The 27,147-nt window shown below is 50.0% G+C and overlaps 1 protein-coding gene across 2 annotated transcripts in view; it reads right to left on the bottom strand.

The window, feature by feature from the left end:
- LOC141164538 (DNA-directed RNA polymerase III subunit RPC2) overlaps window positions 1–27,147 on the bottom strand; it is a 169,317-nt gene that overhangs the window by 60,142 nt on the left and 82,028 nt on the right. For both annotated transcript variants that reach the window (XM_073649906.1, XM_073649907.1), the window contains 5 exons: window positions 26,194–26,328; window positions 12,148–12,309; window positions 11,322–11,522; window positions 11,073–11,235; window positions 9,282–9,435 (listed from right to left, as the gene is read on the bottom strand). In XM_073649906.1, coding sequence (XP_073506007.1) covers window positions 9,282–9,435; window positions 11,073–11,235; window positions 11,322–11,522; window positions 12,148–12,309; window positions 26,194–26,328 — 815 coding nt within the window. The remainder of the gene's footprint in view (window positions 1–9,281; window positions 9,436–11,072; window positions 11,236–11,321; window positions 11,523–12,147; window positions 12,310–26,193; window positions 26,329–27,147) is intronic.

Raw genomic sequence — 27,147 nt, 5'->3', positions numbered from 1 at the left:
AAATAAAGGGGAGGATCAAGTTGGGACATTTTCATGTGTCTATTTTTGGGGAGTTTTGCCATTTAGGAGGCGAAATAGCATTTTGTAAAAGAAATCTAGTTATTATTCTCTGTTGTCAGCTCTTATGTTCCTGTTGAATTAGGGGGGCGACATTGGAGTTGTAGTTTTTTGCGGTCTGGAATTACAGTATGGAGTCCTGGGTTTTCTTTTAGTACATAGAGCAGTAGGTAATGTAGATAAAATAAAAGGGTCCCTTTAAATGTGCGTCTTACAATTACAAGATGAGGCCGGGGATTTTGTTTTTTTTATTAAATAAATTTTTTGCTGATGTTGTAAACAGGATCCATAAAAAGCAGTGACGGTTCTGATGACATCATCGACACTCCGTGACAACACAGTTGGAATAGAACACACATCAAACTCTGGAGCGAGGGCCGGATCTGTCCAGCTGGGTGAGTACATTTGGCCAGCGATGCAAAGCGCAGACCATGACGCCAGGCAGGCTCCGGCCCGGCATCGCATTCTCAACTGTAATCTGCTGCCTCACCATCAATCTCCCTCTGCCTGGACGTCTCAGCGCAGCGGGCCCAATGACATCATTACAATGCTCCCGCTGTATGGAGGACTATATGGGGCCATTACACTATATGGAGCACTATGTGGGGCCATTACACTATATGGAGCACTATGTGGGGCCATTCTACTGTATGGAAGGCAATGCAGGGCCCATTATACTGTATGGAGCACTACGTGGGGCCATTATACTGTACAGAGCACTATGGGGGGCCCATTATAATGTCGGGAGCACTATGGGGGGCCCATTATAATGTAGGGAGCACTATGGGGGGGGGCATTACACTGTATGGAGCACTACGTGAGGCCCATTATTCGGTATGGAGGACTACGTGAGGCCCATTATTCGGTATGGAGGACTACGTGAGGCCCATTATTCGGTATGGAGGACTACGTGAGGCCCATTATTCGGTATGGAGGACTACGTGAGGCCCATTATTCGGTATGGAGGACTACGTGAGGCCCATTATTCGGTATGGAGGACTACGTGAGGCCCATTATTCGTTATGGAGGACTACGTGAGGCCCATTATTCGTTATGGAGGACTACGTGAGGCCCATTATTCGGTATGGAGGACTACGTGAGGCCCATTATTCGGTATGGAGGACTTCGTGAGGCCCATTATTCGGTATGGAGGACTACGTGAGGCCCATTATTCGGTATGGCGGACTACATGAGGCCCATTATTCGGTATGGCGGACTACGTGAGGCCCATTATCCGGTATGGAGGACTACGTGAGGCCCATTATTCGGTATGGAGGACTATGTGAGGCCCATTATTCGGTATGGAGGACTACGTGAGGCCCATTATTCGGTATGGAGTAGTGATGAGCGAGTATGTTTTGTTAACCCTTTCAGCGAGTGTGCTCGGGCAAATACCGAGTATCTTCCGTGTGCTCGGGTGTTATGTTTCAGTGCATGATTTGAGACTGTTTGACAGCTTTAATACATGTGAGGAATGTCCGTTTCTTAGGTATTCCTCACATGTATTAAAGCTGTAAAACCGTCACAAACCATGCACACAGAGAGACTGAAACAAAGCACGGGGAAGATACATGGTATTCGCCCGGGCATACTCGCTGAAAGATTTAACAGAACATAATCGCTCATCACTAGTATGGAGCACTACGTGGGGCCATTGCACTGTGCGCAGCACTACGTGGGGCCATTGCACTGTGCGCAGCACTACGTGGGGCCATTGCACTGTGCGCAGCACTACGTGGGGCCATTGCACTGTGCGCAGCACTACGTGGGGCCATTGCACTGTGCGCAGCACTACGTGGGGCCATTGCACTGTGCGCAGCACTACGTGGGGCCATTGCACTGTGCGGAGCACTACGTGGGACCATTGCACTGTGCGGAGCACTACGTGGGACCATTGCACTGTGCGGAGCACTACGTGGGACCATTGCACTGTGCGGAGCACTACGTGGGACCATTGCACTGTGCGGAGCACTACGTGGGACCATTGCACTGTGCGGAGCACTACGTGGGACCATTGCACTGTGCGGGAGCACTACGTGGGGCCATTGCACTGTGCGGGAGCACTACGTGGGGCCATTGCACTGTGCGGGAGCACTACGTGGGGCCATTGCACTGTGCGGAGCACTACGTGGGGCCATTACACTGTGCGGAGCACTATGTGGGGCCATTACACTGTGTGGAGCACTATGTGGGGCCATTGCACTGTGTGGAGCACTATGTGGGGCCATTACACTGTATGGAGCACTATGTGGGGCCATTACACTGTATGGAGCACTATGTGGGGCCATTACACTGTATGGAGCACTATGTGGGGCCATTACACTGTATGGAGCACTATGTGGGGCCATTACACTGTATGGAGGACAATGTGGGGCCATTACACTGTATGGAGCACTATGTGGGTCCCATTATACTGTATGCAGGACGATGTGGCGCCATTATACTGTATGGAAGGCAATGCAAGGCCCATTATACTGTATGGAGCCCATTATACTGTATGTAGCACTATGTGAAGCAGTTATACTGTATGGAAGGCAATGAAGTGCCCATTATACTGTATCGAGCAATATGAAGGGCCATTATACTGTAAGCAAAGTAAAAGCAGGGCACATTATTCTGTGTGGAGGACTATGTGAGGCCATTATATATATGGAGCACTATATGGACCCATTATTCTGTATGGAGGACTATGTGGGGCCATTATACTGTATGGAGGACTATGTGGGGCCATTATTCTGTATGGAGGACTATGTGGGGCCATTATTCTGTATGGAGGACTATGTGGGGCCATTAATCTGTATGGAGGACTATGTGGGGCCATTAATCTGTATGGAGGACTATGTGGGGCCACTATTCTGTATGGTGGACTATGTGGGGCCATTATTCTGTATGGAGGACTATGTGGGGCCCATTATGCTGTAAGGAGGACTATGTGGGGCCATTATGCTGTATGGAGGACTATGTGGGGCCATTATGCTGTATGGAGGACTATGTGGGGCCATTATTCTGTATGGAGGACTATGTGGGGCCATTATTCTGTATGGAGGACTATGTGGGGCCAATTATTCTGTATGGAGGACTAGGTGTCACCCATTATACTGTTTGAGGAATCATACTGTGATAGGATCACCATACTTAGCAGGGGGGTTATAGCAAGGTCATTATACCATGTATGTGAAGGGTACTGTGGAGAAATTCACTGTGGGGGTGTCTTACTGTGTTTGGGGGGCACTTTTATTGGCATCATTGTTTATTATCTGCATTATTCAAGGTTTTTTTATCCTCTGCTATTACTTATATAAATTAGGCCATATGCTTTTCATTGCTCTTACCGAGGCAGGCGGCCAAGGGGCCCGAGGCCATTCCCGAGGCGGGCGGGCAAGGGGCCCTAAGCGGGCAGGTAAGCTCGGCCGAGGGGTCCGAGGCCAAAGCCGGGGTAAGGGGCCCGAAACCAGGGGGCCAGAGGCCATTCCCGAGGCGGGCGGCCAAGGGGCCCGAGGCCATTCCCGAGGCGGGCGGCCAAGGTGCCCGAGGCCATTCCCGAGGCGGGCGGCCAAGGTGCCCGAGGCCATTCCCGAGGCGGGCGGCCAAGGTGCCCGAGGCCATTCCCGAGGCAGGCGGCCAAGGTGCCCGAGGCCATTCCCGAGGCGGGCGGCCAAGGGGCCCGAGGCCAGCAGGTAAACTCGGCCGAGGGGCCCGAGGCCAAAGCCCGGCCAAGGGGCCCGAAACCAAGGGGCCTCGAGGCCATTCCCGAGGCGGGCGGCCAAGGGGCCTCGAGGCCATTCCCGAGGCGGGCGGCCAAGGGGCCTCGAGGCCATTCCCGAGGCGGGCGGCCAAGGGGCCTCGAGGCCATTCCCGAGGCGGGCGGCCAAAGGGCCTCGAGGCCATTCCCGAGGCGGGCGGCCAAAGGGCCTCGAGGCCATTCCCGAGGCGGGCGGCCAAGGGGCCTCGAGGCCATTCCCGAGGCGGGCGGCCAAGGGGCCTCGAGGCCATTCCCGAGGCGGGCGGCCAAGGGGCCTCGAGGCCATTCCCGAGGCGGGCGGCCAAGGGGCCTCGAGGCCATTCCCGAGGCGGGCGGCCAAGGGGCCTCGAGGCCATTCCCGAGGCGGGCGGCCAAGGGGCCTCGAGGCCATTCCCGAGGCGGGCGGCCAAGGGGCCTCGAGGCCATTCCCGAGGCGGGAGGCCAAGGGGCCTCGAGGCCATTCCCGAGGCGGGAGGCCAAGGGGCCTCGAGGCCATTCCCGAGGCGGGCGGCCAAGGGGCCTGAGGCCATTCCCGAGGCGGGCGGCCAAGGGGCCTGAGGCCATTCCTGAGGCGGGCGGCCAAGGGGCCTGAGGCCATTCCCGAGGCGGGCGGCCAAGGGGCCCGAGGCGGGCAGGTAAGCTCGGCCAAGGGGCCCGAGGCCAAAGCCCGGCCAACGGGCCCGAAACCAGGGGGCCAGAGGCCATTCCAGAGGCGGGCGGCCAAGTGGCCCGAGGCCATTCCCGAGGCGAGCGGCCAAGGGGCCCGAGGCCATTCCCGAGGCGAGCGGCCAATGGGCGCGAGGCCATTCCCGAGGCGGGCGGACAAGGGGCCCTAAGCGGGCAGGTAAGCTCGGCCGAGGGGCACGAGGCCAAAGCCCGGCCAAGGGGCCCGAAACCAGGGGGCCCGAGGCGGGCGGCCAAGGGGCCCGAGGCCATTCCCGCGGCGGGCGGCCAAGGGGCCCGAGGCCATTCCCGAGGCGGGCGGCCAAGGGGCCCGAGGCCATTCCCGAGGCGGGCGGCCAAGGGGCCCGAGGCCATTCCCGAGGCGGGCGGCCAAGGGGCCCGAGGCCATTCCCGAGGCGGGCGGCCAAGGGGCCCGAGGCCATTCCCGAGGCGGGCGGCCAAGGGGCCCGAGGCCATTCCCGAGGCGGGCGGCCAAGGGGCCCGAGGCCATTCCCGAGGCGGGCGGCCAAGGGGCCCGAGGCCATTCCCGAGGCGGGCGGCCAAGGGGCCCGAGGCCATTCCCGAGGCGGGCGGCCAAGGGGCCCGAGGCCATTCCTGAGGTGGGCGGCCAAGGGGCCCGAGGCCATTCCTGAGGCGGGCGGCCAAGGGGCCCGAGGCGGGCAGGCAAGCTCGACCGAGGGGCCCGAGGCCAAGGCCCGGCCAAGGGGCCCGAAACCAGGGGGCCAGAGGCCATTCCCGAGGCGGGCGGCCAAGGGGCCCCAGGCCATTCCCGAGGCGGGCGGCCAAGGGGCCCGAGGCGGGCAGGTAACATAGTAACATAGTTTGTAAGGTTGAAGGAAGACAAAGTCCATCTAGTTCAACCCATAGCCTAACTTGTTGATCCAGAGGAAGGCAAAAAAAAAAACACGTGGCAAACACTAAGCTCCACATTGGAGGAAAAAATTCCTTCCAGACTCCATACGACAATCAGACTAGTTCCCTGGATCAACGCCCTATCTAGTATTTATAACCTGTAATATTATACTTTTCAAGAAAGGCATCCATGCCCTTCTTAAATTTTAACAGTGAATCACTCATTACAACATCATGCGGCAGAGAGTTCCATAGTCTCACTGCTCTTACAGTATAGAATCAACGTCTGTGATTATGATTAAGCTCGGTCGAGGGGCCCGAGGCCAAAGCCCGGCCAAGGGGCCCGATACCAGGTGGCCCGAGGCCATTCCCGGAGACGGGTGGCTAAGGGCTCGAGGCCAAAGCCCGGCCAAAGGGCCCGAGGCCAAAGGCCCTGAGGCCAAAAACCCAACACACCAGACACGAGGCGGGCAGCCCAACACATCAGACACTAGGCCAAGGGGCCCGAGGCCAAAGCCTGGCCAAAGGGCCCGAGGCCAAAGACACAACACACCAGACACTAGGCGGGCGGCCCAACACACCAGACACGAGGTGGGCAGCCCAACACAGCAGACACGAGGCCGGACCCGAGGCGGGCGGCCCAACACACGAGACCAGACCAGAGGGGGGGCCGACCATACACACAAGACACAAGGCAGACTTAATGCGGTCTGAGCTCTTTGAACGGACACAAAAAAAATTTTACAACTCGGAATTGCACAAAAATTGTGACTTATTTATACCAGCTCCGCCAGCTTTTTGAAAAGGAAAGAGCTGAGAGGAGGCGTTGCGACCGACAAAGTCATCACAATTTAAGCCACAAAAGTAGCATAAATCATGTAACAAATGTGCTCCACCCATAACATTTTGAGAAGTGGTGCAAGGCAGCTGAATTCATTAAGAATTTGATGCACCTTACTCTATCTTAATCTTCATAGAGACTGATGGGCATAACACCAGTCCTGATGAATCGGGACATAGTGCAAACCCTGTTAAGAACATGTTCTCGCATTATCTGGACAATCCCTTCCTTACATGGGGACTCGCAGGCAATCAGTAGCTAAAATCACCAGCAATCATCTGTTTCCGCTGGGGGAAGTAGCAGCCTCTCCAGGACTCGTTCAGTATTATATGGTCCCCGGTGATAGTCACCCATTCTATGTAATACATGGATGTTTCTGCCAGAACTTGAGCTGCTCTTTGCATTGGCTTGTCACTGTGGTTAACAGAGGGAGGTCTTAGTTGGATATCGCCCTCTATTACATCCATGTTTTAATATAGACAAGGATGGCCAGGTTGAGACTCGATGAGTCTCCATTGTTGGCTATTCTTGCCATTAATGTTCACAAACCATAGCGTTTTGTAACAAAATTATTTGCAAAATGCTTGCGTTCTCTGTTGTCAGCAGTTTTGATGCGGTCAGGAATTCCAATATGGATTCCTGTGTGTTTCTTTAGTACATAGAGCAGTAGGTGATATCTACTAAAGGTTAAGTCTTTTATAGGGACTTGCCAGACACTGGAAAACGGGTAATTATTTATTACCTACTAGTCATCCTGTCGTTTACCACTCATCAGTCTTAAAGTGGTTGTCCGGTCACAAGATATTGATGATCTATCCTTGTGATTGGTCATCAGTGTCAGATAAGTAGGAATGCCGAGTGTTGGACCCCCACTTATCACCTGTTTAGCGCCACCGGTGGTTGGAGGTTAACACTTTACGGAACTGCACTACACAGCTCCATTCACAGTGTAGTGGCCACTGCTGGGTACTGCAGATCAGCCCCTATTCAAAAGGAGAGTTGATCATTATTAAAAGACCGGATAATTCCTTTAACGTCCTCAGAACCAAGTCACTTCTATGGAGGCCATTAGGAGCCTCTATTATTTTTGCCAAAAATAAAAATGACGCTCCATGCAATGCAACGGACACCTTGACATTGACCAACAGTCCCCGATAAGAGTCAATGGCATCTTATCTCTGCCCCAAAAATGTTAAAATTCAACATGCCGGATCCTTCTCTCTCCTGATATCATCTGTTGGGAGAAAGTCGCATACACATGAGGTGGTCGGATGTTCCCTCCAAAATCAGTGGGTTCAGCCGACTTATCTACTATGTATGGGGGTCTTTATCTTGCAGAGTATATATAGTATATTAGTCTGTAAGCTTGTACTGGCAGAGTATTCACTGTACTAGATTATGAGCGCCTATAAGCAGGTTGCATGTCTTTCTTTCCAGGGTCAGCCCTCATCTATATATATAATCGTGTCAGTCTGTCTGTCTGTCTGTCTGTCTGTCTGTCTGTCTGTCTGTCTGTCTGTCTGTCTGTCTGTCTGTCTGTCTGTCTGTCTGTCTGTCAAGGAAATCCCGCGTCGCTCATTGGTCCAGCCGTGGCCAATCAGCGACGCGGGATTTGAGAAAAAGATGGCGGCCGTTAGCGGCTCATCTGCCGGACGGAGGTCAGCGGCGGTGCAGACGGGAGATGAGGCGGCGCGAGGCGCTCATCTCCCGGCCACTAGCAGCAGAAGTATCCCGACCGGCGGCGGCGCAGCTGACCTCCATGCGGCTAGGGTGTCAAGGGAGGACCGGGGAGCGTCGCTGCCGGTCGGGATACTTCTGCTGCGAGCAGCCGCTCATGTCCCGGGTTCTCGTAGCGGAAGTAGCCGCAGAAGTAGCGACGCTCCCCGGTCCTCACCAATACGATTCCGCTCCCCGGTCCTCACCAATACGATTCGCTGATTGGTGATCTTAGCGCAAAATTTAAACACCGCTGTGCTGATTGGTCACAGCCGCTGCCCGCGACAAATCAGCGATTTTGGCGCCACATTTAAACAGCAACCGCGACCAATCAGCATTATTGGAGCCAAATTTAAACACCGCTCTGATTAGCTGCGACCAATCAGCGATTTTGGCGCTAAATTTAAACAATGTTCTGCTGATTGCACCCGGTCGGCCGCATACATATTCTAGAATACCCGATGCGTTAGAATCGGGCCACCATCTAGTGAGATTATAATTACGTACAGCAGGAGAGGACATATCATTGATGCAACCTGTGCAGTCATACGGGGGCCGAAGATGTAAAGGGGCAACGACCACCTCCAAATCAGGTGAATTGTGCATTATGATGAGTTATTGGACTGTAACAGGTCCATATACTGCTCTGGCACAGGGGCCTCTTCTGGCTGTGTCCGCCCCTAAAGTACAGATATACAGCAATATTGCAGCAAGGCAGACGAGATCCAGGGAGATATCCGATCGCCAGAACTGGGGTCAGGAAGGAATTTTTTTCCCCTCTAGGGGGGTTTCTTCGCCTTCCTCTGGATTTTTGGGTCCAGTGGCTCTCATCAGGTCCGCAATGTCCGCAGCAAGTTCTGTAGTCTCCATCGGGCCTGACCTGAGAGTCAATGTGACCTTTACTTTATTAAAAGGGCTTGTAATATTTTCATTACAATGTTGCTTATTGCTATTTAAAAAAAAAATAAAAAAATTACAAATAATATATTGTGTTGTGTTTTATTTGTGTGCACTTCACCCTACACAGTGACAATGATGAGAGTGATCGCCGACGCTCAATATTCCAGAACTAGAACCAGACTTGGCTGCTGATCCGGCACATAATAAAGTGTCTCATCTGCAATAACATGGAGGCAGCTGCTGCAGAAACAGGGACAATAGGGGGCGCTGTATACACAGAGTCCAAGTTACATCACTAGTGTTATGGGGGTCGGTCTCTGATAGGGGCACTCATATAGTATAGGTCCTATATAACACACTACACGCGGATCACAGAGACGCAGAATACAGGAGACCCAGGAAAAATCTGTCTGGTATCTCTCAGAGCAATGTCACCACCCGATGCAGATATGAGCGGCGCTGGACAACCCCTTTATATCTAATAATTACCTGCAGAGCCGGCCTCCATCAGAGGAGATGTACACACATCTGTCCGAAAGGTTGGTGGAGATGGAGACAAATTCGTTGATGTAGCCCGCTCTTCTCATTAATCGGAAGGTGTTCACCAACTTCTGGTGCTCGCGAATAACGCCGAGAATGTTTCCTTAAAATGGAAAATAAATGTTAACCTATAGTACATAGACAGTTAAGATAGACATAATAGTAAATCTAGTCATAATCTGAGCCAGCACTCCAAAAAAGTCAAAAATAGTGAGGTTGTAAATGCCCAATGTGACGACATTTCGGTTCACGGTGTAAACCTTTCTCACCATAAACTGAAACATCGCCACAATGGGATATCAAAAAGTGAACTATTTATCACTTTTTCTTTTTTGCTGCCTCCAATTATGATTATATTTGGAAGGATTGGTAATTGCCTGGGAGGTTTGGCACCCAAACTTTCCTCTGGTGCTGCGACAGATTGAGTCAGCCCATTCAATGTTTCAGCTCAAAATAGCACAGCCTTTCTCCTGGAAACGTCCTATAATAGGAAAGCCCCCTGATTAAGGGCCCTGGAAGAACCCCTCCTTCGCCGTAAAAGGTCCTGGAGAACCCCTCCTTCGCCATAAAAGGTCCTGGAGAACTCCTCCTTCGCCGTATAAGGTCCTGGAGAACTCCTCCTTCGCCGTATAAGGTCCTGGAGAACCCCTTCACTTTAAAATATATTTCTAAAGAATTTACATACACTTTTATATCATTCTTTTCGTACCAGGGATGATCTCATGTGATAGATAACCTGAAAAACAATTTACTTAAAGGGGTTGTCCACTACTTTATATGATCCCCCAATGTATTCCTCCCGGACCCATAAGTGTTTCTCTAAATACCTTGTGGTGCCTTTTCTACCTGTGAGTGGCGCTATCACTGGCCGCTCCCAGGCATCACGTGACCCCTGGCTGCAGCCGGCTCTGACAAACGCTGATGTGAAGTCAAGTTCCTGCTGCAGCAGGGGGGTACTCACTTCTGTGTTCCACGGTGGAAAATGGGCTGTGGACAGGGTTACCCAGTGCGTCACACCCGGCATCCACCGCGCGGTCTCCCTCTCCTCATTTACTGGGAAAGCGTGCGGTGGATGCTGGGTGTGACGCACAGGGTAACACCGCCCACAGCCCAGCATCCACCGCGGGGAGCGCGTCACTGATGTCACGCCTCACTTGACGTGACATCATTGACGGGTCACGTGATGCCTCTGAGCGGCCAGCGATAGCGCCGCTTACACGCAGAAAGTACAACCCAAGGTATTTATAAAAAGTCTTATGGGCCCCGGGGGGATACATTGGGGGGGTTCATACAAAGTAGGGGACAAGTTCTTTAATGTTTTCGTACTCCTGGAAAATAGCTGAATGACTTTGGCTAACAGCCATCCTAAGTGTGTGGCCATCTTTACTGTCCTGAAGACCCTACCCCCATTTGATATTTTTGCAGGGGGGAAGCAAAAGTTTCATATTTGCTATAAACATGTATGCAATTAGAGTTGAGCCCAAAAAAAAAGAAAAAAAAACTTTGCAGGGCCCCGGGTTCAGTGGCCACCAGACAGAGTCCTGAGAACCTCCTCATTGGCAACATGCATGTACAGAGCTGGGCCTTTTAATCAGTGGAGGCACTAGGGATGCTGAAAGGCAGTAGAAGGTTTGGAGGACTCTGGTCTGGTGGCCATGGACTACTCATGTTGCTTGTGGTCCAGGGTCCTGGGAATGTTTTTGCCCTACTCTATATGGGTCGACTTAAGAAGTAAATTACCATTGAGGAACACGATAAAGATGTTCGAGTATGCCAGTTCTTCACCACACAGCAGATTGACATCTTCGACTCCAAGATTACCGGCCAATTTAATGATAGGCCCGTCCTCCATGTCCGTTGTGATGTGCGTCATTAGAGCAAGATTTTTCACTAGACCGCAAGCCTAAAACAAGATAAAAGGAGAACACATCTGAAGTGTGTTAATAATGAACAGCCTATTGCAATTACAAATCCTCAGGAAATGCTTACCTCTCCTTCAGGAGTATCGGACGGGCACAGCATACCCCACTGCGAAGGCTGCAAGGATCGAGGACCACTGACTTTTCTCGTCTTTTCAAACTGGGATGATATTCTTGTCATCATTCCCAAGGCGGATATGAAGGACAATCGTGAGAGCACCTGCGTCACACCCTGACGATCCATTTTAAATCTCTTCAGAGACCAATTTCCCTAAATGAATAGAAAAAAGGTTAACAAACCTGTGACAATCCAGCGAGGTCAATATGTCCATTGGTAACTTATGTTTTGTGCCAAGAAACTTGAATTCCCCTCAGAGGTCTCTGGTCCACTGTTCACATCGATAGTCTGAGGTCACCAGACCAGAGCCCTGAGAACCTCCTCTTATCTGCCGGCATCCCTGGCTCCTCTTGATTAATCAGCACGGCTCATGTTGGGCAAAACCTACTGCCTAGATGCTGGCAAAAAGTAGGAGGACTGAAAGATTCTGGTCTGGTGGTCACAGACTACAGAGGTGGTTGCTGAATCACAATAAGAAACAAGGGATCCAAAGCTTGCCATCATAGGTTAGTGCATATCTGGTGCTGGGGAGCATTATTATGGGGATCCAGAAGTTGGCATAACCTCACGAAAATGTCCTCGCTTCCTAAAAGTCAAGGAGCCCATGGTAGTATATAGGGGATAGAAGGCTAAGTGAGTAAATAACTTGAGGACCTGACTATGGAAGAAGTCTCAGTATGGCAACGTACCAGTTAAGTGACCATTACTGGTCTGTAAAGATCCTGAAATGGTCGGTGAAAGTTAAGTGCTAGGTCTCTTCTTTCCGTCCTCTCCTTACCGTAGAGATGGCATTAACCATGCCATTGGTGATCTGGTCTTGGCGCATGTGTTTCACCACGTCGAACTGAGCAGCTCTTTGCTTCGGGATGACCTGGTCGGCGATCTTCTTCATCTCGGAGTTAAACTTCTTGAACAAATCTTCAAATAAGAGCGAGAGCAGCTGCGATGTAAAAAAAAATGAAAAAAAACAGTAAACCCTCAGGGAGCCACAAAATCTGATTTAAAGTGAGTTATCCCCTGGAGGGTGGGGAAGAGAAGACGGGCAGAGGTAACCCTCAGCTGATCACCTCTGCCAATTCATTTTACTGATTAATGGGAGGGGGAGAGTGCTTCTCTCCGGGGATGCTTTGGCAGGTTCAGATGTCTCAAACTTTCCAGGTGGCCTCCCATTTTTCAGAGAGCCTTCATGGCGCTCAAGAACAATTGGCACGTGTCAGAAGTGGATCCTTTAAGCCCTATAGGCTAAACGTGGTTTTCCACACCCCAGTATAGTATATAATTCTTATTCACCTATTGATCACCCGACACTCCTCCATCCAGTTGGCTCTGTTCCTCTGTCCTTTTCTTTGGGCATTTTGGCTGCAGCGCTCACATACACAACCAGTGGGGATGGAGGAGGATTTTGGGATCGATTGGCGAGTTCTTAAAATCTATTTATTATTAATTTACTATACTAGGGCCATGTAGAAACTTACAGAGCTGGGGCCTCCATGGATGGGAAGTGCACCAACAAGAGCTGTGACTTTGTCAAGTGTATAGCCAGGGACACTCCCGCTAGACTTGCCATTTTTTTTTAGATGATCTGTCCTGTTCGTCTAGGCATCATAATTTTTGCGCTGGTCCCAAATGCGTCGCTCCTTACACATTTTTCCAGCTTCCAAAAGACGAACTCGCTGCTCACTTCCTTCCTAATCTATTTTTTTTTTATTTTTTAAAGTGCCCCTAGTGGACAAATCTGGCACAACTGTAAATACACGGTGGGCCATTTATATGGATACACCCAAATTAAATGGGAATGGTTGGTGATATCAACTTCCTGTTTGTGGCACATTAGTATATGGGAGGGGGAAAACTTTTCCAGATGGGTAGTGACCATGGCGGCCATTTTGAAGTCTGCCATTTTTGATCCGTTGTTTCAGATGCTGCACATCTCGTATCTTGATGTATGGTGTGGTATATGGGGTACAAAGATAGTGGGGCCTTTCTTCATCAATGGAAACCTCAATGCCACTGGATATCTGAAGTTGCTACATGATGATGTGTTGCCCTCTTTATGTACTGAAGATGGCACGTTCCCTGAGTTTTTCCAACAAGATGGTGCACCACCACATCATGGGTGTCAGGTCCGAGCATTGCTACATGAACAGTTTCCTGGAAGGTGGATTGGTCGTCGTGGGCCAGTTGAATGGCCACCAAGGTCTCCCGATCTGAACCCCTTAGACTTTTATCTTTGGGGTCATCTGAAGGCAATTGTCTATGCTGTGAAGATACGCGATGTGCAGCATCAGAAACAACGGATACTGGAAGCCTGTGCTAGCATTTCTTCTGCGGTGTTGCTATCAGTGTGTCAGGAGTGGGAGAAGAGGGTTGCATTGACAATCCAACACAATGGGCAGCACTTTGAACACATTTTATAAGTGGTCATAAACTTGTAAAAAAACCATGAAAGAATAAAGTTACGCTAAAACCAAGCACACCATTGCTTTTCTTATGAAATTCTCAATAGATCTGATGTGTCACATGACCTGCTTCCTATAGAAAAAAATAAAGTTGGATCCAAAATGGCAGACTTCAAAATGGCCGCCATGGTCACCACCCATCTGGAAAAGTTTTCCCCCTCCCATATACTAATGTGCCACAAACAGGAAGTTGATATCACCAACCATTCCCATTTAATTTAGGTGTATCCATATAAATGGCCCACCCTGTATAACAATCATTACTTAAAGGGAATCTGTCAGTATGATCAACCCTTCTAATCCGTCTATATGTGCATGTAGGTCACAAGAAGCTGAATAAAATGATACATTGATATCTGAGATCCGATGTCTTATTCCAGAGAAATTCAATTTTTTCTTAATATGTAAATGAGCTGTTAAGATCTATGGGCCAGACATGGATCTCCCTGAGAATATGCCTCCTGACTTTGGGGACGTTATCAGTGTGAAACATATAATGACTGACAGTCTGCTCTCCTGATCTACTTGTCTCACACTTTTAAAAATGCCCCCTTTCATTTAAAATAAGCTCTGGTGGCAAATTCTCTATGCCCTGCCCATAGATCTTAACAGCTCATTTAAATATTAAGAAAAACATGGATTTCTCAGGAATAATACATTGGATCGCAGATATCAAGGTATCGTTTTATTCAGCTTCCTATGACCTACATGCCCATATAGACGACTTAGGAGGGTTGATCCTACCGACAGATTCCCTTTAAGCATCCTGGCACAGCTTAAAGAAGCAACACGGTGACTTCAAAGGTTAACAGTCGTAACATTTTTCAATTTGCATTTATCAAAAGACTTTACAGTTCATAAGACGTCAATAATAAATAAAAAGATGGAGGGAAGAAAATATGAAAGAGTTTAAGCCGCAGCAACAGTTTCACCAATTAGCTTAATGTCAGAGAATTCTAATTAGGCGCCTTGAGATTGCTATTTAGCGCTCGAGCTTTTAGAGTGCCAAATTCTCCTTTTCAGACAAACCGGTTTGCAAAATTAAAGACATTAGGCGGCCTTAATTACATTATCAGGACAGCTGGGATTAGGCAATCTCTGAAGTCAGTGCGCTAGTCTTTTGTCACCAGGAAGAAATCCCTTGCCGTGCAAGGTGGTGGATTTCGAGGCCTGCGCCATATCTCGTCCTCACAAAGCAAGCTGCATTAGACAGAGAAAAATACTCCGAGACAAAAGAGACAGGGCAATGCTTCACAAATAATGAACACGTTAAGAAGAGAGAGACGCAAGGTGAAAAGATTAAGTCTCCAATCGGTAGGTCTTGCTAACACCTCCGCTGGCGAAGGGCCTACCCCAATCCTCTGGGGACAAAAAAGAAAAACCGGTTCGGCTTATGGGTCCACATCTGTTATCTGAAGCTGGAGCCCGTCTCATACTTCTATTTCCCATGGGGTGTGAAATTAGCAGAAACATCACATCATTCGCTATTCTTCCCTTTCTTAGGAGACACAATACAGTCTTATGCGCGCCATTGTTGGAGGAGACGTCTCTTCCGGTGATCTGAACACATTGAGAATTGTTTTTTTTCCCCCTTTTCTTTGCAACAGTATGAACTGAACATTTCACTGCAGAAGCTCAAAACCAAAAAAAATATATAATAATGTTTCTGAAATTGCTGCCAGGTTCAGATTATATAGAAAGAACAGGGGAATTTGTGCAGGAAAACATTAGAAAATTAAAATGGGCCGAGATGATCGAGACGATCCAAAGAAATAATAAATTAAAAAGCAAGGCATTTATTACAATTTTTGCAATACTTCATTGACATTTATATAGACAGTTGTGGAGGTTCATCCAAACCGCTGCAAGGAAAAAGCGGAGGAGATACTTTGAGTGACCATTCAGATTACTCCTTCACTTCTATTTTAAAGGGAGATTAAAAAGTGGAGAACTGCAATCTGATTGGTTCAAATGGAAACGGTTTTGCTTTTTTCTAGGATTAGGAAAGGAAGCTGTAGTAATTTGCATCAAGGGTGGGTGGTCTTGCAATAGAGATTGGACTTAATTTAAGAGCAATAGAGAAGTAATGTAAAACTTAAATAGCGTACGACATCCGGCCACCACGCACTTCTCCGGCGTAGGACATCCGGCCACCACGCACTTCTCCGGCGTAGGACATCCGGCCACCACGCACTTCTCCGGCGTAGGACATCCGGCCACCACGCACTTCTCCGGCGTAGGACATCCGGCCACCACGCACTTCTCCGGCGTAGGACATCCGGCCACCACGCACTTCTCCGGCGTAGGACATCCGGCCACCACGCACTTCTCCGGCGTAGGACATCCGGCCACCACGCACTTCTCCGGCGTAGGACATCCGGCCACCACGCACTTCTCCGGCGTAGGACATCCGGCCACCACGCACTTCTCCGGCGTAGGACATCCGGCCACCACGCACTTCTCCGGCGTAGGACATCCGGCCACCACGCACTTCTCCGGCGTAGGACATCCGGCCACCACGCACTTCTCCGGCGTAGGACATCCGGCCACCACGCACTTCTCCGGCGTAGGACATCCGGCCACCACGCACTTCTCCGGCGTAGGACATCCGGCCACCACGCACTTCTCCGGCGTAGGACATCCGGCCACCACGCACTTCTCCGGCGTAGGACATCCGGCCACCACGCACTTCTCCGGCGTAGGACATCCGGCCACCACGCACTTCTCCGGCGTAGGACATCCGGCCACCACGCACTTCTCCGGCGTAGGACATCCGGCCACCACGCACTTCTCCGGCGTAGGACATCCGGCCACCACGCACTTCTCCGGCGTAGGACATCCGGCCACCACGCACTTCTCCGGCGTAGGACATCCGGCCACCACGCACTTCTCCGGCGTAGGACATCCGGCCACCACGCACTTCTCCGGCGTAGGACATCCGGCCACCACGCACTTCTCCGGCGTAGGACATCCGGCCACCACGCACTTCTCCGGCGTAGGACATCCGGCCACCACGCACTTCTCCGGCGTAGGACATCCGGCCACCACGCACTTCTCCGGCGTAGGACATCCGGCCACCACGCACTTCTCCGGTGTAGGACATCCGGCCACCACGCACTTCTCCGGTGTAGGACATCCGGCCACCACGCACTTCTCCGGTGTAGGACATCCGGCCACCACGCACTTCTCCGGTGTAGGACATCCGGCCACCACGCACTTCTCCGGTGTAGGACATCCGGCCACCACGCACTTCTCCGGTGTAGGACATCCGGCCACCACGCACTTCTCCGGTGTAGGACATCCGGCCACCACGCACTTCTCCGGTGTAGGACATCCGGCCACCACGCACTTCTCCGGTGTAGGACATCCGGCCACCACGCACTTCTCCGGTGTAGGACATCCGGCCACCACGCACTTCTCCGGTGTAGGACATCCGGCCACCACGCACTTCTCCGGTGTAGGACAGTCGGCCCCAGCCATGCCTTCTGCCTTTAGTAACATGTAACACAATGGCTGCTGGTAAAGATACCACTGATATCAGAACAGTCCTATTATAGGAGCCACTTGTGTAACAAGACATTTTTTCTTCCCTTCTAAATCTTCCCCCATCACCTGCGAGTGATATGAACCGCAGCAACTCAGTCACGAAGTGAAGACCCCGTAACGTTACAGAGCCGGGGGCTGAGCGCGGAGGAACAAAAAGGGCAGAAAAGTCACCAACGCTCTGCTGACTCCAGACCTCCTCTGGTATTAACATCAGCACAAACACTGCGCCCCCCCGGGAGCTTCTTGGCCAAGCAGCTACATGCAGCTGTACATCACCAAGCACAATGCAGAGCGTCGGATGGAGTGGTGTAAAGCCGCCAAGGCTGGACTCTGGAGGAGACGTGTCCTGTGCAGTTACGGATCACAGTTCTCTATCTGGCGTCTGATGGACGAGTCTGGGTTTGGTGAATGCCAAAACGGCGGCCGGCCGGCCGGCGGGCGCGACCAATCAGCGAATTGTATTAGTGAGGACCGAGGAGCGGTGCTGCGGGAGATGACCGGCTGCTCGCAGCAGAACTATCCCGACTGGCGGCGCCGCTTCCCGGTCCTCCCTTCACACTTGCCGCTGATCTCTCGACAGTAGCCGCATGGAGGTCAGCGGCGCCGCCGGTTGGGGTACTTCCGCTGCATCGCCGTTGACCTCTGTGCAGAGCGGTGTTTAAAGTTGGCGCCAATATCGCTGATTGGTCGCGGCCGGCGGGCGCGACCAATCAGCACAGCAGTTTTTAAATTTGGCGCCAATATCGCTGATTGGTCGCGGCCGGCGGGCGCGACCAATCAGCACAGCAGTTTTTAAACTTGGCGCCAATATCGCTGATTGGTCGCGGCCGCCACCAATCAGCACAGCGGTGTTTAAATTTGGCGCCAATATAGTTGGCGTCGGTCATCTCCCGGCTGCATCGCCGCTGACCTCCGTGCGGCAGATGAGCCGCTAACGGCCGCCATCTTTTTTCTGAAATCCCGCGTCGCTGATTGGCCGCGGCCGGACCAATCAGCGACGCATGATTTCCTGGACAGAAGGACAGACAGACAGACGGGATAAGACAATTATATATATTAGATGGACACATTACAAGTGTTGTTACAAAGAAAGACCAATTTTAATATTTTATGTATATATAATGGGTTTCATCAGTTTTTTTGGTGACTAGGACTACATATAGTATTGCACCACATGACAGGACGCAATGCATATAATTGTTACACCTCATTAATGCTGCAAACAGCAGTCTCATCTGCAAGATCGCGAGACGACTCACAATGGCCATGCGGATTTGCAGGTGAAACATGCCACTTTAGGTTTAGGATGACAAGAAAGTGTATTACATTTCAGAAAAGTGAAAAAGAAGGAAATAGATGCCTGAAAGACCCCCAATGACCTCACTAATTCAGATGTCTAAAAATATCAGTCACACATATACTGCTCAAAAAAATAAAGGGAACACTCAAATAACACATCCTAGATCTGAATGAATGAAATATTCTCATTGAATACTTTGTTCTGTACAAAGTTGAATGTGCTGACAACAAAATCACACAAAAATCATCAATGGAAATCAAATTTATTAACCAATGGAGGCCTGGATTTGGAGTCACCCCCAAAATTAAAGTGGAAACACCAAGGTTACTTACCGGTAGCCGGTTTTTCCAGAACCCATGACAGCACACCTGAGAGAGGATCCGCCCTTCAAGGACAGGAAACCATCTGAAATAAAAGGGCGGCACCTCTCCCCCGCTTCAGTTGGTTACAGAGCATTGAGAGGACCTCCATAAAAAAGAGTTAAACACAAATCCAACACCACATCAAACAACACCCAACACATGTGCACACCCATATGGTGAGAGAGAAGGGGGGGAATATACGGGTGCTGTCATGGGTTCTGGAAAAACCGGCTACCGGTAAGTAACCTTGGTGTTTTCCATTCACCCTATGACAGCACACCTGAGAGAATTTTGGAGAAAGAAACACCTTCAGGAGGGACCACCGCTTGTAGCACCCTTCTACCAAAGGTTAAGTCAGATAGGCAGGATAGATCCAAACGGTAGAGTTTGAAAAAGGGAGATGGTGATGACCATGTAGCGGCCTTACAGATTTGATCTATCGATACCTCGGCCTTCTTTGCCCAGGAGGTAGCCACGGCCCTGGTGGAGTGAGCTTTGATGCCGTCCAGGATCGGGGTGCTACTTGTAGAGTAGGCTAAGCAAATGGCCTCCCTAATCCATCTGGCTATAGTTGCTTTCGTCACCCCATACCCCTTACTACTCCCCTGGAAGGCTACGAACAGGGATTGGCTACGCCTCCACTGGCTAGTTACCTTTATGTATTGTAATAGAGCCCTTCTAACATCAAGGTTATGAAACGTTTGCTCCCCTGGGTTCTTTGGGCTGTTACAAAAGGAGGGCAGAACAATTTCCTGAGACCTATGAAACTTTAGTGCAACCTTAGGAAGGTAGGCTGGATCAGGCCTCAATACTATTCTATCCTCAAATATTTGCGTATATGGAGGATTTATGGATAGAGCCTGTAAATCACTTACCCTAAGGGCCGATGTTAAGGCTACCAAAATAATTGTTTTGAGAGTTATGTATTTTGCGGACAACTCCTGAACTGGTTCAAAGGGTTCCATAGTTAGTGCGTCAAGTACTAAATTTAGGTTCCATGGAGGAACTTTGGGTATGGAGATTGGCCTAGATCTACCGCAGGATTTAATGAACCTTGTAATCCATTTATTGGCTGCAAGGTTATGGTATATAGCGCACCCAAGGCAGAAACCTGGACCTTAAGTGTACTAGTAGCTAGACCTAACTCAAACCCCTTCTGTAAGAACTCCAGGATGGATTTAATTGGAGGTTTTTGGCTTAATGGCTTTCCTAGAAAATATAAAAATTTTCTCCATGTTCTACCATAGATTTTGGTGGTTATGGGCTTCCTACTTTTTAATAGAGTAGACACTAAACCTGATGAAAACCCTTTGCCCGTCAATATTGCCCTCTCAAATTCCATGTTGTTAGGTGGAAACCCTTCACTTGAGAATGGAATATTGGTCCCTGAGCTAGAAGGTCCGGGGTCTCTGGTAGGATCCATGGGTCTGATTGTGACAACATCCTCAAAAGGGAGAACCATGGTCTCTTTGGCCAGAAGGGGGCTATGAGAATCACTCTCGCTTGATCCTTCCTGATCTTCCTCACCACCAGAGGTATCATAGCTATTGGCGGGAATGCATAGGCCAACTTGAAGCTCCAAGGAATCTGGAGAGCATCTATTGCCAAAGGGTTTCCCCTTGAGTCTAGTGAGCAGAATTTCTCCACTTTCCTGTTGTTTTTGTCAGTGAACAAATCTATCTCTGGTAGACCCCACAGCTGTACTATCTGATGGAATACTCTGGGATTCAGGGCCCATTCCCCTTGTCTCAACTTGTTGCGGCTTAGGAAGTCTGCTTTTGCGTTGTCTATTCCTCGTATGTGTAGCGCTGTGAGGGACAAAAGATTTTTCTCCGCTATTTGAAAGAGCCTGCCTACTGCTTCCAGAAGAGAATAAGATCTTGTTCCCCCCTGGTGGTTTATTTAGGCCACAGTGGTTCTGTTGTCCAACATAACCCGAACATGGCGACCCTGGAGTAAAGAGAGGAAGCCTTCTAAAGCGTTTCTCACCGCCCATAGCTCCTTTAGATTTGATGACCCCTTTTCTTCTAGGAATGACCAAGGGCCTTGAATCATGTGATTTTCTAGGTGTGCGCCCCACCCTGAGTTGCTTGCATCGGTCGTGACGGTGTCCTGTACTGGTGTGTCCCACTAGACACCCCCCCCCCCCCCCCCGAGATAAATTTGACCTGTCTGTCCACCACAAGAGGGCGTCCCTGGTTCGCAAGGAGAGATGTACCTTTCCTTCTAAATACCCTTTTAACAAACTTTGTGCTGACAAGAAGTGAAGGTTTCTTGTGTGAAATTGGGCCCACTTGACTGAAGGAATGCAAGAGGTTAGAGTACCTAGCAGGGACATAGCCCTCCTTAAGGACATGTCTGGGGTGTGTATGGCTGCGGACACCAAATTTGTGACTGTCTATTTTGCTGTCGGGTAGAAGACAAGTCTCACTCTCTGAGTTTAGGGTAAACCCCAGAAAGGCCTGGACCCTTGCAGGCTCTAGCCTTGATTTTTTGGACATTGATCATCCAGCCCAAATTCTGCAAGACAGCCATGACTTGATTCAGTTGTGAAATACAGTGGCTCTCTGAATTCCCCACTATAAGGAAGTCGTCCAGATATGGTATTATAACTGTATTCTGAATGCAGAAAAAGGCTGTTACCTTGGCTATCAGCTTGGTGAATACCCTTGGAGCAATCGACAACCCGAAGGGAAGAGCTTGGAACTGGAAGTGTCTGAGACTTCCTTGAATGTAAAGAGCAACCCTTAGATATTTTTGATGACCTGGGTGAATTGGGACGTGATAGTACGCGTCTTTGAGATCTATCACTGCCATAAAGCAATTGTGAAAAAGAAGCTTTATTGTTGAGTTTATTGACTCCATTTTGAACGTATGGTTGTTTACAAACCGGTTGAGGCCCTTTAGATTTATAATAGTTCTGAATGAACCGTCCATTTTTTTTTATTAAAAAGAGAGGGGAATAAAATCCCCTTCCTTTTTGACTGACCGGAACCTCGCATAGCACTTGCTTGTTCAACAGTTTCAAGATCTCTGATTCTAGGGCCAGTTGTTGGTCTGGGGATTTTCTTACCGGAGTTATCACAAACGAGCGGTATGGCTGCTGAACGAATTGAATCCTTAGTCCATCTCTCACTATGTTGAGGACCCAGGGACTGGAGGAAATGTTTTCCCAGGCATGAAAAAAATGAGAAAGTCTCCCTCCAACTTGTGGCCTGGCGTCATTGTGGAGGCTTTTTGGAGGCAGCGGAGGGACCCCCGAACATATATCTGGACTCTTTTTTGTTCTTAGAATCACACTTTCTTTTTTCTCCCGGGGGGCCACCTCTACTAAATTTCCCCCTCCGAAAATAGGTCTTTCTGGCATCCGCCGAAAACCCAGGGAACCTTCCTTTCCTGTCACTTGCTTTCTCAAGGACATCGCCCAATTTTTTGCCAAAGAGAAATTGGCCGTCACAGGGGATAGAACACAGTCTAGACTTTGATTGCAAGTCCCCAGGACATCCCTTAAGCCACAGAGCTCGTCTAGCCGCGTTTGATAATCCGGCCGACCTGGCTGCCAGTTTTACTGAGTTAGCAGAGGTATCTGCTAGAAAGGCAGCTGCACCATGCAACATGGGGAGGCTGGCTAGAATTTTTTCCCTTGAGGTCTTTTTATTTTTCAGCTGATCTTCCAACTGTTGTAACCATACCATAAGGGAACAAGCGGTACATGTTCCTGCAATGGCCGGCTTTAGACCTCCTGCTGCAGATTCCCAGGCATGTTTTAAAAAGGTATCCGCCTTCTTGTCTAAGAGGTCTCTAAGTACCCCTGAGTCTTCAAGAGGGAGTGCCGATCTTTTTGATGATCTAGACACTACAGCGTCAATTTTTGGCACCTTGTCCCAGTTCTCAGAGTCCTTTAGGTCAAAGGGATACTTTCTCTTTGAGGATGAAGGCAAGGCTCCTACTTTTTCAGGTTTCCTCCATTCTCTATTGATAAGTGCCTGGACCTTAGCGTTCATCGGGAAGGTGCGTTTTTTCTTTTCTTCTAACCCTGCAAACATGATGTCTTCTAGGGACTTAAAGGATTTATCTTCCTTTAACCCCATAGTGTTTGACGGCCTTTACCAATTTGTCTGTGTCTTCTATAGGGAAGCATGGTCTTCCCCCTCTATCGCTGTCCGAAGAGGAAGAGGATGAGGATGAGGCCCCACTATGATACTGTCCATCCGATAATCCAGAGGAATCAGAGTCAGAAGAAGGATCAGATATGATTTTCCTTCTTTTTTTCAAAATAGTATTAAGGGAGCTCTCTACCTCCGATCTGATAACCGATCTGAGGCTGGCTGCAAAATCCGGGGTACCCTCACAAATAGTTTTTTGAATGCAGTCCGAGCAGAGCGCCTTCTGCCAATCTATTGCTAGCGGGCATTTGCATATGGCACATTCTCTGTTCCGCTTCTTTGCAGTTACTTTCCTGGGTTCCTCCTGGTGATTTAAACACACAGTAGGAGCCCATTAGCAAAATATCTAATGACATTCACGAAGATCACTCACCCCGCCACTGCGGATACCGGAATTGAAGGCTTTTTCAGGATACGCGACGTATCCCTCCTGGAGACTGGAGTCCTGAGAAGCTTTACCCCTCTGACTCGGACGACAGCTGCTCCTTCCGCTGGACCCTCTAGACCAGCGAGCAGACAGAGGTGGCGATGAAGGTGGTAGCGACTGTGGCCGTGGCGAAAGCTGCTGTTGCTCCATGTCAGACATTATGACGAGCAGTGTTCTGACCCCAGGTGCTCCTCTTTATAGGGAGTCGGGCGAAGTTAGCCACCTACTGGTTCCTGCGGTCTCCCTTCCGGTAATTAGGTCCCTCCTCCAGGCGCTATTCTCCTCACAAACGCCGCTTAGCGCTTTTGCGATGCCGGCCGGCATTACACAGGGCGCCGCCATATTTTCCTTCGGCGCCGCCCCCGAAGTCATCGGGCACGCCCTACCCAGCGTGCCCCGCACCATGACGTCAGAGGCACATGACCCTGGTCACGTGGACGGCCGGGGGAGGGCGGCGCGGAGGTGTACGGAAGCCCAGGACCTCTGCACCGCGTGCGCCAGCACGTGCGACAGGTCCCCGGGGAACCTGCGGACGGCTCTACCAGCACCTGAAGGCCGGCGCCACAGACAAAACCGCCCGCTCTTCCAGCGCCGGGACAGGTCTGGGTAAGTTTTTCGTCAGCCTAACAGCCGCCTGATTACTTCATGAGGATTCCCATCAAGGACAGGAAACCAACTGAAGCAGGGGAGAGGTGCCGCCCTTTTATTTCAGATGGTTTCCTGTTCTTGAAGGGCGGATCCTCTCTCAGGTGTGCTGTCATAGGGTGAAGGGAATAAACACACTACAGGCTGATCCAACTTTGATGTAATGTCCTTAAAACAAGGCAAAATGAGGCTCAGTATTGTGTGTGGCCTCCACGTGCCTGTATGACCTCCCTACAACGCCTGGGCATGCTCCTGATGAGGTTGCGGATGGTCTCCTGTGGGATCTCGTCCCAGACCTGGACTAAAGCATCCGCCAACTCCTGGACAGTCTGTGGTGCAACGTGACGTTGGTGGATGGAGCGAGACATGATGTCCCAGATGTGCTCAATCGGATTCAGGTCTGGGGAACGGGCGGGCCAGTCCATAGCTTCAATGCCTTCATCTTGCAGGAACTGCTGACACACTCCAGCCACATGAGGTCTGGCATTGTCCTGCATTAGGAGGAACCCAGGGCCAACCGCACCAGCATATGGTCTCACAAGGGGTCTGAGGATCTCATCTCGGTACCTAATGGCAGTCAGGCTACCTCTGGCGAGCACATGGAGGGCTGTGCGGCCCTCCAAAGAAATGCCACCCCACACCATTACTGACCCACTGCCAAATTGGTCATGCTGAAGGATATTGAAGGCAGCAGATCGCTCTCCACGGCGTCTCCAGATTCTGTCACGTCTGTCACATGTGCTCAGTGTGAACCTGCTTTCATCTGTGAAGAGCACAGGGCGACAGTGGCGACTTTGCCAATCCTTGTGTTCTGTGGCAAATGCCAATCATCCTGCACAGTGTTGGGCTGTGAGCACAACCCCCATCTGTGGACGTCGGGCCCTCATACCACCCTCATGGAGTCGGTTTCTAACCGTTTGTGCAGACACATGCACATTTGTGGCCTGCTGGAGGTCATTTTGCAGGGCTCTGGCAGTGCTCCTCCTGTTCCTCCTTGCATAAAGGCAGAGGTAGCGGTCCTGCTGCTGGGTTGTTGCCCTCCTACGGCCCCCTCCAAGTCTCCTGGTGCACTGGCCTGTCTCCTGGTAGCGCCTCCAGCCTCTGGATACTACGCTGACAGACACAGCAAACCTTGCCACAGCTCACATTGATGTGCCATCCTGGATAAGCTGCACTACCTGATCAACTTCTGTGGGTTGAAGAGTCCGGCTCATGCTACCACGAGTGGGAAAGCAAAACCAACATTCAAAAGTGACCAAAACATCAGCCAGAAAGCATTGGTACTGAGATGTGGTCTGTGGTCCCCACCTGCCGAACCACTCCTTTATTGAAGGTGTCTTGATAATTGCCAATAATTTCCAGCTATTGTCTATTCCATTTGCACAACAGCATGTGAAATTGATTGTCAATCAGTGTTGCTTCCTAAGTGGACAGTTTGATTTCACAGAAGTTTGATATCCTTGGAGTTATATTCAATTGTTTAAGTGTTCCCTTTATTGTTTTGAGCAGTGTATATCTTACTCTTTCTGCAGCCATTATGGTAGCCTTACAACTTGCCTGTCGGGTAAGTTGCACATTTGGATGTCCATCATCTTGCCTGATATCCGATACACATACCAAGCAATGGTAAGAGCGGAATAAGCCGCTGCCATAACACTTTAGATGAGATTTATCTCCAATGTGAACAAAAAATTAGGCATGTTGAAATCCAACATGCCCAACCCTTCCATCAGGAGGTCTGCTGGTCCTGTCAAAGTATGTTTTTTGGCCATTTGTAAAAAAAAATATTTGGTAAAGGCATCACATGACTAAAAAGTATGGGAAACACTAAATTAGTATCACTAGCCATTTATTTATGGGTTTTTTTATGTCATGTGTTTTTCACTATTTCTATACCGTGAACTACAGGATGACCCTACCTGTCCTGCCAACTCCAACCTCTTGTTCCCATAATAATCTCGATCGTCGACCTTATTTTCTCCCTGAGCCAAGATGACTCTCCGGACCATCACCGCCGTGTAGATGCACTTAGCCCTGAAGTTGAATTCTTTCACCTATGGAATAAGGGAAGATGACGATGAATCGGTAATATAATCAACAAGACAAAAGTTATAGCTCCGTCACCAAAGTTCACAATCAGGACATTAAAACCAAAATTACAACCCAGATAGTTTTCCTTTAATATATCTATGGATCTGTGTTCTGCGGCTCCACATTACATAGCTGTCGGCAAACTGGCTCCATATTACCTATATAGGTTCCCGTAGAAGTAATGGTAATGGAAAGAGAACATTGAGTAATATGGAAAGTGGCACCATTTCTTTCGGCCCGATCAAAAAAGAATATGACCACAAAAAACTTGAAGCAGAGGTGCAGCAGAGACCTAAAAGCATCTTATGGCGCCTTCAGTGTTTATTTAGGATGTGCGCCCCCAGACGTCAGGACCTGTGGACTCCATCGCAAAGTTTTAAAGAAAACCCGCGTTGCACCAACATTTTGTAACTTTTTTTCGCCAGAATTCTGATGTGAAAGCTCTGATGGATTAAGGCCTTGGTGCCTATAAGAGTTGTCCCGAATCGGTAAGTTATCAGTTATCCCAGTGGTTGGACCACCGCCGTTATCCTGAGCGTAGGACCCTTTTCCATGGGTCTGGCGGAGATAGCCAAGAACATTGCTTCATTCTAAGAAGGCATTTCAGAGCCCAGTTCTCAGAGTTTGGTAGGTAATACTTGCAGAGTTGAGACAATGACTAAGGCCAAAGTGGCTCACTCCTTAAAGGGAACAGGTCATGTCCCCAAACACTATTAACCTGTAGGTATAGAGTTAATCTGTAAGTTAATAGCATTACTATGCTGTCCAGCAACATTACTGAA

This window comes from Phyllobates terribilis, unplaced genomic scaffold (assembly GCF_046119375.1).
Source record: "Phyllobates terribilis strain yellow unplaced genomic scaffold, ASM4611937v1 Scaffold_10__3_contigs__length_209671492, whole genome shotgun sequence".
Lineage (NCBI taxonomy): Eukaryota > Metazoa > Chordata > Amphibia > Anura > Dendrobatidae > Phyllobates > Phyllobates terribilis.
This window is presented reverse-complemented; position numbering and strand designations above follow the sequence as displayed.